Here is a 15,973-nt window from a genome sequence, read left to right as displayed (position 1 = left end):
CCAGCTGATGGGCATCGACTTCTGCTGAAAGCGCAAAGAGAGGCTTGAAGCTTAACTTGCTCAAAGATATTGTCGACGCCATTTACCATAGCATGCAGCGATGATGCTCGGATCTGTAGAAGACTCAGCGGTAGAGGCTGCAGCAGGCTCTGGTGCGAGGTTGCAACGGAGTCAGTTCCATCCTGCGGCAATAAAACGCATGTTTGAACCCCAATCACTCCAGTTCATGCCTACCTAGGTAGTGCACACACGGCGCATTAGACGGCCCCCCGCTGGCGACACCCAGCTTTTGCAGTAGGTAGGTATCAGGATCCACCGACTAAGAGAATACCTACCAACATAAAGAGCCAAATTGCCATGATTCATGATTGACCGCTATCGCAATGTCGATTGATTCGAGTGGATGGAGCGTCGCATATCGAGAGGCAATTCGACCGACCGAGAATAGAATGGCCACGCGTGGTCCTGTACGTAAGATCTTGTGGCATGCAAGGCATTATAATTCCTTTGAATAAGAGACCTGTTCAGGTCTCGCCGAGCGACAGGTGATAGGTACTCTGTGGCATCAACGTACAGTACAGAATGTACTTGAAGGTACAGTCGGGATGCGCCCCAATTCTATGGGAATGGAGGTAGAATGTCGGTCTATTTAGCTCGAGGTTCTCCTAAGTACCTACTACGACCTAGACCCACCCTCCCCACGCTGCCCAGTGCAGGTGATTCCACGTCCATTTCCATGGGTTGGGTTGGTCCTTCCTCGTAAAGCTCCGACCGAGGGAGCAGCCTCCATCCAGCCTCGCCTTACCTTTTCCCTGCACTTGCCCTGGCTGATTGATTATCTGAGTACTTGGTTGCGTTGCAGGTTCTTGCACTGCGCCGCTCGCTCTTGCCATTTTACTTAGTAGCATCTTAGGTTAATGTTAGTTACCTCCCACAGGAGAGTAGGTAGCAGTAGATTCCGTTCTTCACCTCAGCTTGACGAACGAGGGAAGGTACATCAGGTACATGCACGTACTTCACATCGCTCTTTCTCTCTGCTCTAGATCTGCCTGGCATGTCATTTTCTGAAGTGAGGTGCGAACGGCCGAACCGACCGCCCCCCCTTCCCATGTCGGTTCCGTGCCCATTTTCCCACTGCACTCGGTATGTACACTACCTACGCACGCACGCACCGCACTTTCCCTCCTGCCCACGCAGCCCCATGGCCCATGTCGTATGTCCTTAATGGCTGTCCCATGCCTCTCCCGTTGGATATTGTGTCGGTCGTAGATTCCTGTCCTGATCTGTCCATCGTATCCTGCCTGCCGGCTCCTTCCTTCCCTTCCTTTCCATTCATTCCTTACCTGACGGAACCTAACCTGACTTCCCACCTTGCGCCTCCCTCTTGTGGTAGACCAGGTACAGAAGCAGGTAGGTACCTTGATCCGCTCCTCCTTCTAATGTTCTTTTCCCACGGAAGCCGCACACACTATGTAGACATTGGATTGCCGACCATTTACGCTACACACTACCTACCTACCTACCTACCTACCTCGCACTACACTACATCCTACTCCATAGAAAGTGAATAGGCGCCAAATCGGCATTGGCGTCCACCCTCGCTCGGCCGGTATCTCTTCCACTTTGAGGTACCTCCTGCACCTTCCTTCCATGTCTTGTCTACCTACCTAAAACTCGTTGTTTCTCCATTCTCTGTATCCACTCGTAGGAATCCCGCCATTTGGTCACGCTTTATCGTCTCCCACGGTCTGTAGCGGGCGGTCAATTACTTTTCCCATTACAGGAGACCACCAGGTACTGTACTCACACCTTACCTAAGGTTCGACCCTGTTGTATCTGGCCTGCGGGTCTGCTCGGATTTTATACTTCCACCTCAACCACGGGTCCCGCCCTCTTCTTTCCCGTCACATACATCTCTTCCGCTCCTACAACCCCCAGACAGACCACGATTTCCTCGCCCGTCCACCGTCGAATCCGCTCCGCATTCCTCCCAATCGACGGCTCTACCTCCCAGACCCTTCCGACTGTAACTCTTGGGAGGCAGCGCCTCCTCCCTGCGATGCGACGACCTATGCATGTGTTCAATCTTTCGGCTTATGCATGAATTTGTGCAGCGATAGCGACCTTCTGTCACACTCCCTGTCTTCACCAACTCTCGGCACTTGTCCCCTGATATCAGTCGCCGTGTCTGCTCCTCGAGAATCCCAGCCCATCCCTCATGGTCTCTGTTCCGACAGCCATCGGTAGCGTCGCTGCCGCTGGCGGCGGAGGGAGCTCCAGCGCAAATGTCAGCTCAAGGGGATCGCCTGCTGTGGGCCATGCGGGCTCAAAACCAAAGACCGCACCAGTGCATGCGAATGGATATCACCCTACAAACTCACACACTCTAAGTTCTATGACCAGCGCACCGCTCGACCTATCCTCTGTCGAACGAAGGGGCCAGCCTACAGCAGTTCGAGAACCGATCAAGAAGAAGAGCCGCCCATATGGGCTGCAGGAGGCACCAGTGTACAAGCCCACTGAGGAGGAATGGCGAGATCCTTTCGAGTACATTCGAAAAATCACACCAGAGGCCAAGAACTATGGTCTCTGCAAAATCATACCTCCCGAGTCATGGAATCCAGACTTTGCAATAGACACAGAGGTGAGCACACCTGCGCATCTTGTCGCTTCCGCGTCTTGTCTTCACTCTGGATGACCGCAAAGAATGGTTTACTGGAATCGCAATGCTGACCTTTGCTCTTACATAGAAATTTCACTTTAGAACGAGAAAGCAAGACTTGAACAATGTGGAAGGCAGTAAGTCTTACTCATCGTCGATGCTTGCACATCCCTCCTCCAAGGCAACGACTGAACGCAGCCATGATACAGGTAGCCGAGCGAACCTGAACTATGTCGATGCTCTCCTCAAGTTCCACAAGCAGCATGGAAACAACCTCAACCGAATGCCATTTGTCGACAAGCGACCCCTTGATCTCTACCGACTGAAAAAGGCTGTGGAGTCCCGTGGAGGCTTTGAGAAGGTGTGCAAACTCAAGAAATGGGCCGAGATTGGCCGTGACTTGGGCTACAGCGGCAAAATCATGTCATCCTTGTCGACATCTCTCAAGAACTCCTACCAGAAATGGCTTTGTCCATATGAGGATTATCTACGGTTGGCCAAGCCAGGTGTTCAACAGCAGCTTGAATGGGAGAACGGTGGCCCACTGACCCCTAGTCCGGCCCCAAGCCCTATGAAGAGATCTAATGTGAACACACCGTCTAGTCTTCGAGGCGACTCTCCAGCTCGACATGCGACTGATGCCTTGCAGGCATCTGTGAACGGCAGGGTGAATGGGACTGACCGTGACACTCCAATGGCTGATGCTCCCGCTGTCGCCACGCCACCTGTCACTTCTGGATTCAAGGCTATCAACTCGGGCGGGTTTACAGCAGTCAATGCTGGATTCACTAGCGTTAATCGCTCAGTGCCTCCAGAAGGCAACACCTTCACGCCTCCCAAACAATTTGGAAGCCCATTATCATCAGCGAAAAACACCCCTGAGTACCGGCCTTCTGGTTTGGGACCTGCACATGTGCTCAAACGACAGCAGAGTTGTGACAGCCTCGATTCAGCTAAGAAGGAGAGTGCCGCCGAGAAAGACGACGAGAATGTAAGCCGCAGAAGCAAGCGACTCAAGAAAGGTAAGCCTTCCATTGATATTCTCTTCCGTTGACACAGTTCAATTCACGATGCTTTCCCTTCTACTTGGTCCATTGGCCCTTTCCTGGCTACTAAGCTCGAGATTTGCGGCTACGAAAAGGCCGGCGGATTTCACCGAGGACCAAGTCAGCACGAGCGCCCAATTTGGTGCCTGGTGCGTCAATCGTGCAGGGGTTGTGCTGCACCAAAGTCATGCGGTTTTCCGTTTTACCATGCTTCAGGGATCTATCTTGGATGCAGCGGAGTTGCGATTTCTATTGGGCAGAATTGCCGGCTAATGCGGTTGACTTGCAGATACCGTCCCGACTGTGGCTGGTTCGCATATGACCTTGTTTCGCCCGACCGTCCCCAGAATACTCAGAGACGAGACTTCGGCTCCGGGTGAGGTAAGCAACAATAACACTTTTGATGTGTAGAAGCGGGTATTGATCTAATCATTTAATGCAGAAATGTGAGCAGTGTGGCAAAGGTGAAGAGGGTGGCTTCATCATTGTCTGTGAATCATGTGATCATGGCTATCATGGCACGTGCCTGGATCCGCCCCTGAAGGCAAAGCCAGAGAACGAGTGGAACTGTCCTCGATGTCTTGTCGGCGATGGCCAGTTTGGCTTCGAGGAAGGCGGGTTGTACTCTCTCAAACAATTCCAAGAGAAAGCGGCGGACTTCAAGCAAGGGTACTTCGAGAAGAAGATGCCACACGATCCGCTTCTCAACTGCTCCCGACCGGTGACCGAAGACGATGTTGAACGGGAATTCTGGCGACTGGTCGCTGATTTGGATGAGGAAGTGCAAGTAGAATACGGCGCTGATATTCATTGCACGACTCACGGTTCCGGATTCCCCACCGTTGAGAAACAGCCCAATAATCCCTATTCGACCGACCCCTGGAATCTCAATATTCTCCCTTTGCATCCGGAGAGCTTGTTCCGGCACATCAAGTCCGATATCTCTGGTATGACCGTTCCCTGGGTCTACGTGGGAATGATCTTCTCAACTTTCTGTTGGCACAACGAGGATCACTACTCATATTCGGCTAACTATCAGCACTTTGGGGCGACAAAGACCTGGTATGGTATCCCTGCTGAAGACGCAGAGAAGTTTGAGCATGCTATGAGAGAAGCGATACCCGAGCTTTTTGAAACGCAGCCCGATCTTCTCTTCCAGCTCGTCACTCTCCTCACTCCCGACCAATTGAAGAAAGCAGGTGTTCGTGTATACGCTCTGGATCAGCGCGCCGGCCAGTTGGTTATCACTTTCCCTCAAGCGTACCATGCGGGCTTCAATCATGGGTTCAACTTCAACGAAGCCGTCAATTTTGCGCCATGCGATTGGGAACCATTTGGGTTGGATGGCGTTGAGAGATTACAGCTGTATCGACGCCAACCGTGTTTCTCCCACGATGAACTGTTGTGGACCGCAGCAGAAGGTATCACCAGTGGAGGTTTGACAATTCACACAGCAAAATGGCTTGCACCTGCACTTGATCGAATCCACCGCCGCGAAATCGGCCAGCGTGAACAATTCATCGAAAAGCACATCACTGCATCACCTCACCGTTGCAGCCTAGGCGGCGAAGGTGATGGATCTTGTCCATTGACATTCGATGTTGAGGATGTAGATGTACCTGAAGATGAATATGGATGCGCTTATTGCAAGGCATATTCCTATTTGTCAAGATTCAAGTGTCTCAGTTCTGGCAAGGTGTATTGTCTGTTACATGCTGGGAACCAACCTTGCTGTGATCTGCCAGAAGACCAGCGGTACCTCGGGAAGGACCATGTTCTTTACTTCCGCAAGGCCGACGAGCTTATTAATGCGACCTACAAGAAAGTTGCAGACAAGGCTAATCTGCCGGAAATTTGGGAGGAGAAGTATGAGAAGGCGTTGGATGAGGAAGCCACTCCGTCACTTAAGACTTTACGGACCCTGCTCAATGAGGGCGAACGCATCCCGTACGAGCTAAAATCTCTTCCGATGTTGCGAGCGTATGTCGAGCGATGTAATCACTGGGTGGAAGAGGCCACGAACTATACCGTTCGAAAACAGCAAAACAGGCGGAAGAGCGAAAAATCATGGCAGAGCGGGCTGCGCAAGTCTATTGGCAACTCTCAACAGGACGAGAAAGAGCGCGAGATGCGAAATGTCCGCAACATCTACCGTCTCCTTGAGGAGGCGGAGCAAATAGGATTCGACTGTCCTGAGATACTCCAACTCCAGGACCGTGCCGAGGCCATCAAAGCTTTCCAAGAGAACGCCGGCCAGGTTCTCGAAAACCCAACATCACTCCAGACCGTTGAAGCCGTAGAAGAGCTGCTCGAAGAAGGCCAAAGCTTCAATGTCGACCTCCCAGAAGTGGACAAACTGACGCGGGAGCTCGACCGGTTGAAGTGGAATCACAAGGCAAAGGTCAACCGGGGCGTCGTCATGACTCTCAGTGAAGTCAGAGATCTGATCGAAGAAGCAACAGAGCTGAACATTCCTCCCTACAACGATCACATGGCGTATTACATGGAGCAGTACTCAGCTGGAATTCACTGGGAGAAGAAAGCCAAGGAACTGATCAATGCAGAGATGGTTCACTACCCTCAGCTGGAAGCACTCTCGAACCAAGCTCAACAAAATGCCTTGCCTGTCTCACAAGATACACTCCAGGCCGTTGATCAAATCCTCTACAAGCAGAGAGAGGCGCATCGGCAAATAATTGACTTGAACAATCGGTCTCGAGATCCGGATTACCGCAAACGACCCAAGTATAACGAAGTCGCGGACGTTATGAAGAAGATCGAGGATTTGCAGTCTAAACCTGTCGGCACTCTGGATCTTGAGAAGGAGCAAAAGCGGCATGAAGACTGGATGCGACGGGGCAAGAAACTTTTCGGCAAGACAAATGCGCCTCTGCATATTCTTAAGAGCCACATGGAATACGTGCTGGACCGAAATCTTGACTGTTTCGACATTGTCAATGACAAGCCGCGCTTGCCAGCAGAGCCAGCGTCACGGGAACCGAGCCCGGATGGAAAGATGCACCGCTGGGAAGATCCAAGATTTCGTGAAGTTTTCTGTCTATGTCGCCGCATCGAAGCTGGTATGATGATTGAATGTGAACTGTGTCATGAATGGTGAGCACCTTTAACCAGTCGTGGTCGAGGCCAGAATTAACAAGGCTTTAGGTATCATGGCAAATGTCTGAAGATTGCCCGTGGCAAGGTCAAAGAGGATGATAAATATACATGTCCCATCTGCGATTGGAGGGTCAAAATTCCTCGCGATGCTGCTCGTCCAAATCTGGAAGATCTCCTTTCATGGTACGAGGAAATTCCAGGCCTTCCATTCCAGCCGGAAGAGGAAGAGGTTCTCAAGAAGATCATCGATAACGCTCAGGACTTCCGAAATCATATTGCGGCATACTGCAATCCTGTTCTGTCTACAGCCAACGAAGCCGAAACTCAAAGGTTTTATCTACGAAAGATTGAAGGTGCAGAGATTCTCCTCGCTTACGAAACAAATTTCTTCCGTCAAGAATTGCATAAATGGAGTCCTGTGGCACCAGAAGCACCACCGGTAATTGAGTTTTCTAAGAGTACGCGCAAACCGAGGCCGACAAAGTTGCAAAAGATGCTCCAGCAGTATGGCGTTGACGACCCAGAGGATCTGCCTGAGGCAGCCAAGGCAAAGGCTAATAGCCTCAAGCGAAAGGCGCTCAATGCAGAGGCCGCCGCTGCTGCAGCGGCATCTGGTCTTCCTGGCGGCAGTGGAACTGCCATCAGCCCGGGATCTCATGGGTATGGTGGCCCGCATCCGTTCTTTGGGCGATCGACCTCTTCCCAGCCGCAAACACCCGGTTTGTCTATCACCAGCAGTTCTCACGCTCACCCATCCCGAGGACCTGACTCATCTTCCTCGTCACATGGTCATGCACAAGGACGATCTGGATCTTCTGGAGATATCCTCAAACCTGATGCAATGGATATCGATTCTGGCCCTAGCATGCATCCTGGCTTCTTTATGCCGGATGGCGCTGGACCACATCTTCTTGCTGACACCAATTCGAACCTGTCGCTTGAGGAAAGACTCCTGCGGGCTAATTCCGATGATGTTAATGGTGCAGACTTTAGTCTGTTGACTGATGCTGGAAAGGAGAAGGCTCTCGAGATCCTCAGTCGCACTGAAAGCGGTCGGCGCAGAGCAGAGGAGCTCCTGGGTCGCGGCATTTGGAGCGATGAAGCGGGCACTCAGAATGAAGAAGTTGATGGCGGCGACATGGATCGCATGTTTGCCGACATGACCAATCAGGATGACGATGAGGACGACGGAGGAAAGCGCAGAGACGACCATGCCGTTACCGCTGAAAGCCTAGAGAGCGAGAGGAATGGCATGGATGCTTTGTTGGACAGCGATTAATTGCAGACATGTTACAAAACAACATGTGTGGATCTTGTTGGAGTCTTGCTACATATTGGCGTACGGATTTAGGTGCCTTCAAAAACTTTCTTGTTGCTGTCGGCGGAGGAGGGCATTATTTGCTTGCTTGCCTGCTGTCTAGTTTTCTGTTTCTGGCTTGCTGGCGTACTGGGGTGGAAGGACGGTTATGCCCGACATGACCATCCGCTATGAGTCTTCTCTCCCCCTCTCCTTCTACTTCGAGAGGGACGGGACCAACTCACCCAAACGGCTTGCATGTACACTACTACGATTTCTCAGGAGGGCCGGATCATTCCACGGCATCTTACGCATTAGAGTCGGAGTTTTATGGTAATCACCTCGGGGACAGACGCTTTGTCGCAGTCCCCTGGAGGCTTGTGCAAGCAATACACTAGGAAGGCAAATTCATTACAATTTCTTCATTGCAAACACTGCGATGCAAGCTACTTGATATGGACGTTTACGTGTGACTAATTGTCACAGCAAGGTAAGGGCACGTTTTCCATTATGGTTATTCCTAAGAATGAGTCGTAGATACTTGGTCTACAGCCAAAATGCCTTAGCTCTACGCAGAAGTCACCTGTATCTGATACGTCCTTCCTAAGCTGTACTGCACGCGAAGATAACCTAGCCTGCGTACGTCGTGAATGTTGCCAGCAATGTTTGATTGACTGAGGTGTGGCGCAAAGAAGGTCATTGCCAATTTGTGCACGAACAAGAACAGCAACCACCCAAGCAGCCATGAGATGTACTCTGGCCAGCCATGACTTCCAAGCCATCAGTGACTGGAACCATCTGACAATTCGTCGTCGTCGTTATCTTGGCTCGACCACTCTTCCCCCTCCGGGTCATCTTCACTGTCCTCAAGCTCTTCCACAACTCGAGTCTCATCGTCATCAGCCTGAGCTACACGGCTGGTCAAGTCGTCGTCTCCATCCTCCATAGATATGATGGTTTGCACGCGACCAATTTCAACAGATGGTATGAAACCTCGCTGAAGCATATCGTCATCTGTGTACTTAATCTTCTTCGTCTTTTTGACCTTGGCAGGATACGATGAGCCGTCGACTCGAGGAGGCAAGCTGTCGCATCGGGACGCCGCCCGCTTATGCAATCCCTAATTGGTAGGCTGGCGTTGGCGTCGTCTCTGCTCTGCTCGTGCAATTGGTCTGCCATCCAAGTGGCCGTCCCTATTCTTCGCGTTTGCTACTACCTGCAAAAGTTGCTGAAGGCCAATAAGAGCCCCACCCTCCCGAACTTCCCCGACCTCCTGATCCCTCGAACTCACTCTAGATCTCGTTGGACTGTACACGACAATCCGTCTTGGGCTAGAAGCAGGTGATTCGGAGAGATTGGTCTCGCCTGCATCGACTTCAATTCGAGCCGGTGAAGTAGGCGTTTGGATGGGACTGGCCTCGATTTCGCTCTCGTTAGCCTGAGATTCGGCAGCAGCCTTCCTCTCCTCCGCCTCCCGTCTTGCCTTCTCCCGCTGCCGCTTTCGCTTTAAGGCTTTCTTGTTCACGAGCGGATCTCGGTCCTCGACTTGGACTGAGCATCCATCCTCGAGGTACTTAGCTACCGTACCATTCTTGTGAGCAAGATTATTCTTCAGTTCGAAGACCTGCTTGTTTGATGCACCTCTTCCTAAGGTAGCGGAGCTAGAAGCCGATCTTGCTGGCGACAAGGGAATGTTCACAGGCCTGGGGAATTCTTCGGGATGCTCTTTGCACTGATGGATGGCCGGGTACTGCTCATGGCCAGAAGAGTCATGAATATTGGTTTCTTCACTGCCCATCTCCTTCGAAGCCTCTATGGTCTTCTCCACGACTCTGTCTTCTTGTATCGATCCTTGGTCCTCGTCGGTAACTGATCCAGATCTCGACTCATATTGCTTTCCGGTGTTAGAGATACCGATCGAGCCCTCTGTCGGCGTTTTCGGAGTCGTGGGGGTGGATGGGGGTGAAGGTGGATCCCCATTCTGTAGGGGTACATGATCCCCAGCAACAGACGGAGGCGCTGACTGAGGGGGTGTGACTTGATCTCCAGCTTTGCGTGCCTTCTTTTTCTTGCTGCCATTCTTGTTCTTTGTGGCACGTTCCTTTAAGGCAGCCTCCTGCGTTCCACCATTCTGGGAGCCGCCGTTCTGGGAGCCGCCGTTCTGAGGGGTCATTGACTCAGGAGAGCCTGGTCTCGTGGGCACATGTGACATCTTTGACTGGCTTTGCGGAATCTTTGCAGTCAAGGTACCATGTGCGATGTAGTGGTCCCAAGCTTTGTTCAGGTGATGCACTTCCTCATTTTGCACTCGATCGAATCGGTAGGTCTGCAAGTTTAGGACAGAAATATTCCATCCGGTGAACTTGAGAGGATAGAATGGGAATGCTGCATATCTAAGTTCATAGTCGTTCATACCCTCCATCATGACAACATGGATTTGAAGAGCAGACAGGCTCTGACAACCATCAATGAACCCTGAAATCTCTTCAAGGATTGCTTGATTAATGGCGGGGAGATTGTGACGCGGGTAATCATCAGGAAAATGAATCCGGACACGGAGGGCCTGGGTGAATCTCTGGAAATAAGGGTTCCCGCGAAGTCTGGCAATGATGTTGTTGAAGGAGGTTCTGGCATCAGGCGTATCTCGACTCTTGAGGTCGACATCGATCTCCAAGGTGTTGATGGAGTAGACAAACTGTAGGAGATCATCGGAGATCTGTTTGTTCACAAACAGGAGATTGGGGCGGTTCCGGTAATGCGTCTCCCGCCTCAGGTAGCCCTGTTGGTCGTAGTAATGAGAATACTGCATCACATTTCGATCGATGCCATATTCCGACACAACAAAGTCGCTCTTGAAGTCGTCACGACGCTCACGGCTCCACACTTGGGCATAGATGAGTCTGCGGACATCTGCCACAGACCGGCCAGTGACCCCGCCTGCAAAGAGATGGCTGTCGGCGGGAAACAGCTTCCTGAAGGCATTGACTTTTGTTGGATTGCGCTTATTTGATTTGCTGGGTGCAAGTTTCTTCGGCACAGTCTGCCAAGTGTTGCGAGCCATTGTGCTGAAGGTATCTGGCTCAATTATCGGTGGAGCTGGTATCAGATATGATGATACTCCGAAGGTATTGGGGAGGTGATGCTGGAGTGAAGTTGGTAGGTCACTGGTTGGTGGAAAACAAAATTAAGGAGCCTCAGATTACCACCTAGGATAGAAAGGTGAGATACAAAAAAAATTAAGGTGCAAAAAGACCTGGGTGAAGCTTCCTTGTCGCAAGATGAATGGGTAGGCCGATGAAGGGATCAAATATCAGCGTCGAGCAGGTTGAGCTCTGGATTCAAGGAGGAAGATAGTGAGACCGGATAGAAGGAAGAGGGTCTGTGGAAAGTTGGTGACGGATTGTGACGGTGACGGAAAGTAAGGGAGGTCGGGGAGGCAAAGAAGAAACGGAAACGGCACGTCAAGGTAGAGATGAGCTTGGTGTGACGAAGTGTGCCAAGCGGTCGAAGTTGCTGATGTGATGGCTGTTGATGTGGAGAGGTTCCGCTGGTCTTTGCGATGCAGGACCTCCTGGTATGGGAGTGATTTGTGTGATTGTTGCTTATGCCTCTGCTCCAGGTTCGTTGGCATCTCTGGACATGAGGCTGACGCAACCAGCAAGGATCAGGGCGATGATGATGGCGAGAAGCGTGAGGCCGAGAAAGAGAACCGCGTCCATTTTAGGCGGACATCCCTGGACGACGGCAATAAACAACACGGTGACGACAATGGGGACGTCGCAGAAACGCCAACAAACTCGAGATGGCTTCTGCCTGATTCACAACAAAAACAGGAGGCACTAGAGACAAGCACACGCAGTAGTGTCGTCGACCAAAGTAAAGAACAAAAGTGAAGCTTTATTGATTGTCTGTTGTTGTTTGTCCCTGTCCCTCCTTCATCGTGATGCAAACAGCCGAGACACAGGCCCCAGCAGGGAAGGTAGAAGAGCTAGGTGGATAGCATGATTGCACCTACCTTCAGTAACAAGATTGCCACACAAACGTGCCTTCCATTTCTGCAGTACCTGAACGGTTGCATGATTTTCATGATGGTGAGGAAGACCACCTGCCTTGCGTGGGTGAGCTCCAGAGGAGCACCCCGCCCCGACAAGCCCATGAAGGAAGGCACTACCTTCTCCTCATTGAACTTGAAAGCACGGCCAATTCCAGTATCTTCTCTGATAGTCCAATGATAGAGGAAGGAAAGATGGCTCTTTGGCCCAAAGATTACCAAAACGGTTTTACCTGAGTAGATGACATCTGGACTCTATGACGTGAGTCCCACGCGCCTGCAATCTAGGCCACAGTAGTGAACAGCTCACATTGACGGCACGACAAATGAGGCTCAAGACAACTGGAGAAGAGAAACCGGGCAGTTCTATGCAATTGCCAGAACTTGCAACATTTACCGCTGTCATGTTCAAGAAAGGAAAAGGGACATGAGCCTAGGCCGTTGGCATGGAGGCTGAAGGCGGCAGAACACGGACAAGATGAAATGTAGATCTCATAATGAAACTGAAGCCAGATGGAGAAACCGGCTGGCAGTGATTAACGAGGATCCTTTCCCAAGAGGTTGCTCTTTGAGCACCCAGTGACACGAAACGTGTCTACCACAGCGCATTACCCATTGGATGCAGGCATCAATAAGCAGTGCAGTGGTTGAGTGCCCATTTCTATCTAAAGAGCAAAAGAAGAGAAGAGGAAGTCGAAGAGCAATTTTTGATGACCCAGACAAGGGGGAAGCGGGCTCCATCATCGTCACGTGAGTCGAGTGTCGCCACGTGATCTCTCCAGATGGGTGCTTCGTGGGCATTAGCTTTAGCAGCCTTCTGATTGGTCGACTGAAAGCCGAACGCTGCCGAGTCTCCAATTGCCGCAAAGCTCCGACTCCCACTCTCCAAAGTGAAGCATCACCAAATCAGTCCTCAATCCGGTCCAGTCCCATTTTGGTAGATTGCTTGCACGCATCTTCCTCAATTGGGGTTCATTTCCAAGGAATCGAGTCTCACCGGAGGACGGGGAAGTAAGCACCAACAATAGCAGCCATGATCTCGAGGGTAGGCCTCACGGCCGCGCGCAGAGGTGAGTTTCCGTCCCCCCGAGTTACGATCACAAGACTCTTGGGGAATCCCAATTCTTCCTCTCCTACCTGGTGAAACCGTTGGTACTGACTCTCTCGTCCCTTCTATCAGTCGCCGCCAAGCCATCCGCGACTTTCTTCTCTGCAAACCTCCTCCGCGCCAGCGCCGTCTCCTCCCTGCCCGCCATCCAGCAGACCCGCGGCGCCGCCACGCAGAAGCTGACCGAGACCGACGCCCAGGAGCTGCTCGCCTCGCAGCGCCGCCAGCGGCCGACCTCGCCTCACCTGTCCATCTACGCCAAGGACCAGACATGGTTCACCGCCTCCATCTGGACCCGTATCACCGGCGGCATCTTCAGCGGCGGCCTCTATGCATATGCCACCGCCTACCTCGCCGCCCCGCTGCTGGGCTGGCACCTCGAGAGCGCCAGCATCGCTGCCGCTGTTGGCGCCCTGCCGTTCGCTATCAAGGGCGGTCTTAAGTTTCTGATTGCCTGGCCGTTCGTCTTCCACCTATTTAACGGCATCCGCCATCTAGTCATGGATGTGGGTATTGGCTTCACGAAGAAGACCCTCAAGACACAAGGCTGGGCCATCTGGGGTGCTAGCCTGTTGGGTGGTCTGTACCTCGGATTCATCTGGTAAATTGAAAGTAGGGGAGGAGAGTATCTGTGTTATGGAGAGGCATCCGAGTGGGTATGATTATATTAAGTCTTACGAAGACTCACCAACGGGGCGGGCAGAGAACGCGTGTTAGACAAGGAACAGAACAGTCTGATTCCGGTGTACTGGGAGGATCAAAGAATATCATTGTATACTGCCATCGTAAAATCAATTCCCTGATTTCATCTATATGGTCGTGTGTGGTCCCGAATGAGGTATCTGAAGGGCAAAAATTATACAGTGCCTTTTGCCAGTCCGTGAGCCAATGCCTAACGCCTAATCGCCAATATCAAATCCGTCCAGCCAGCCAATGCAACGGCCCAAGCCTCTCCTAATCAATATGCCTGGCCTCCAGAACTGACCTGTTCAGCTTGTGATCTCCCAGTCCAGCGATCTTCGCACCGAGGATGGGACCAAGGAAGTCTGTAAGCTCGGCCGCTTCGTGATCTGATGTTCCTCCATTGACGCCATTGGTCATGCTGATGTCGGTGCTACCAACGCTCTGTATAGCCTGAACAATGGCCTCAATGAGCACGGAGAAGGCGAACCCTCCCTGCTCCTGCATCGGCTGGAGGATGGCAGCGTCGAAGCTCTTCAGGTTCGGCAGGACAAGCACACGTACTGCCTCGGGCCCACCAGCCGATGTCAAGCCCTTGATGGCTCCGTAGAGCACTGGCGCCGACTTGCCGGGGTCTAGGAAGTACTTGAGACATGTTCGTGTAAGCTTCGGCCGCAGCAGGGCGTTGCTCTTCGCATAGTCCTTGGCGATCTTCCCCAGCAGACTCGCCGCGAGATCCCGCAGCTCGTACTGCTCTTTGATAGCATCCACGCCCTCTTCGGAGCCCAACTTGCGACTCATAAGGCAAGTCAGGACCGGTGCGCTGAGCGGCGCGGCGTACGGGTCGAGGAAGAGATTGGCGTTCTCGATCAGTGCCGCGGTGAGCTGCATCATCTGCTGCAGAACAAACGTGTCGTCCAGCCTGTGCGTGACCTGGTCGGCGATGAAGTTGACAAAGTACGGGACTAGCTGGTGCAGGCCGGGGTCGGAGCGGACGGACTCTAGGGCGGCCTCGCGCAGGCGCATGACTTCGTCGTCTGGGTTGTCATCTAGAATTGCGCTCTGGATCTTGTCGAAGTAGAGTACAAGTTCCTTCGAGATGATGTGTTTGACGGACGGCCGGAAGGAGACATTATCGTTTCCGGCGAGAGCAGCCAGCGCAGGATTGGCGCCAGGGCCTTTAGGTACGAGCTCTTGTGAGCGAGCTTCGGCAGTTGTGGGATTCTGAGGGATGGAGGGTTGAACGCCTTCAACAGCAAGCCAATGCGCTGGTGGGAGAAACTGTTAGCATAGATGTCCGTGGTCACTGCCACCTATATCGTCACCAGACACTCACCAGTAAAGCTCGTGTCGCGCGGGACTTTGGGAAGCGGCGCATTAATGAGCTTCTCGAAATCCACCTCCTCATCCTCAATATAAAACAGCGGCTGGCCCGGCCCCAGACTGGCCTCGCCGTAACGCAACGGTCGCGTCGATTCGTATCCGTAAAGAGGCTCGACGTCAAGCACCTTCAGGGCCTGCGAGATGTCCTGGACCGTGAGAGTCGTCCGGCTTGCGGCGCGCATGAATCGCAGAGCCTCCACGATGACCTGCCCTAGTCTGTACTCTACGTCTTGTGATAGACAGCGCAGCGCCTCGTCGCTGAGGGCGCCGATGCCCACGGACTCAGCGACATCCTTCACGTTCTCGGGGTTCCAGAGCAGCTTGGGCTCCTCGGGTTTCGCAGCCGGCGTGGCCATCACGGGCTATGTCGAGTGCAGCGTGAATCAATTGCGCGCCACCATCTGAAACTGAGGTGATTAGGGTGTTCGGGGCGATCGAGGCGATGGTGATCAGAATGTATTTAGCATTTAGGAGCGATGTGTTGTAGGTTTAGCTCGCAAGGGATTTGGCGAGGCTCAACCAGGCCGCCTTAGCGTGGCCACCTTAGTGTGGGGTACCTACCTTAGCGACTTCTTGCATCAATCCTGTTTAAAGCGGCCCTACCACATACACCTCCGCCAGGGTAATA

General features: G+C 52.5%; 4 protein-coding genes across 4 annotated transcripts; 2 read left to right on the top strand and 2 right to left on the bottom strand.

Moving 5' to 3' along the window:
* Positions 1-2,395: 2,395 nt before the first annotated feature.
* Positions 2,396-8,104, top strand: UCRPA7_3563 (putative lid2 complex component lid2 protein; the record flags this gene model as incomplete). Its single annotated transcript, XM_007916171.1, has 8 exons — positions 2,396-2,644; positions 2,751-2,799; positions 2,872-3,684; positions 3,998-4,089; positions 4,151-5,011; positions 5,462-6,822; positions 6,874-7,485; positions 7,690-8,104. 8 exons carry the CDS (start codon positions 2,396-2,398, stop codon positions 8,102-8,104), a joined length of 4,452 nt encoding a protein of 1,483 aa, XP_007914362.1.
* Positions 8,105-8,903: 799 nt separating this feature from the next.
* On the bottom strand, positions 8,904-11,183 carry UCRPA7_3562 (hypothetical protein; the record flags this gene model as incomplete). The annotated part of the gene is made up of 2 exons (XM_007916123.1): positions 8,904-9,230; positions 9,414-11,183. The coding sequence occupies 2 exons, from the start codon at positions 11,181-11,183 to the stop codon at positions 8,904-8,906; spliced, it is 2,097 nt and encodes a 698-aa protein (XP_007914314.1).
* A 2,023-nt stretch (positions 11,184-13,206) lies between these two features.
* On the top strand, positions 13,207-13,886 carry UCRPA7_3561 (putative succinate dehydrogenase cytochrome b subunit protein; the record flags this gene model as incomplete). The annotated part of the gene is made up of 2 exons (XM_007916112.1): positions 13,207-13,243; positions 13,354-13,886. 2 exons carry the CDS (start codon positions 13,207-13,209, stop codon positions 13,884-13,886), a joined length of 570 nt encoding a protein of 189 aa, XP_007914303.1.
* A 349-nt stretch (positions 13,887-14,235) lies between these two features.
* UCRPA7_3560 (putative transcription initiation factor tfiid subunit 6 protein) lies at positions 14,236-15,701 on the bottom strand (the record flags this gene model as incomplete). The annotated part of the gene is made up of 2 exons (XM_007916142.1): positions 14,236-15,230; positions 15,299-15,701. 2 exons carry the CDS (start codon positions 15,699-15,701, stop codon positions 14,236-14,238), a joined length of 1,398 nt encoding a protein of 465 aa, XP_007914333.1.
* Between the last annotated feature and the right edge of the window lie 272 nt (positions 15,702-15,973).

This window comes from Phaeoacremonium minimum, assembly GCF_000392275.1.
Source record: "Phaeoacremonium minimum UCRPA7 unplaced genomic scaffold PA7_03_scaffold_288, whole genome shotgun sequence".
NCBI classification, from domain to species: domain Eukaryota; kingdom Fungi; phylum Ascomycota; class Sordariomycetes; order Togniniales; family Togniniaceae; genus Phaeoacremonium; species Phaeoacremonium minimum.
Note: the sequence above shows the minus strand (reverse complement) of the source record. Positions and strands in the feature narration are given on the sequence as shown.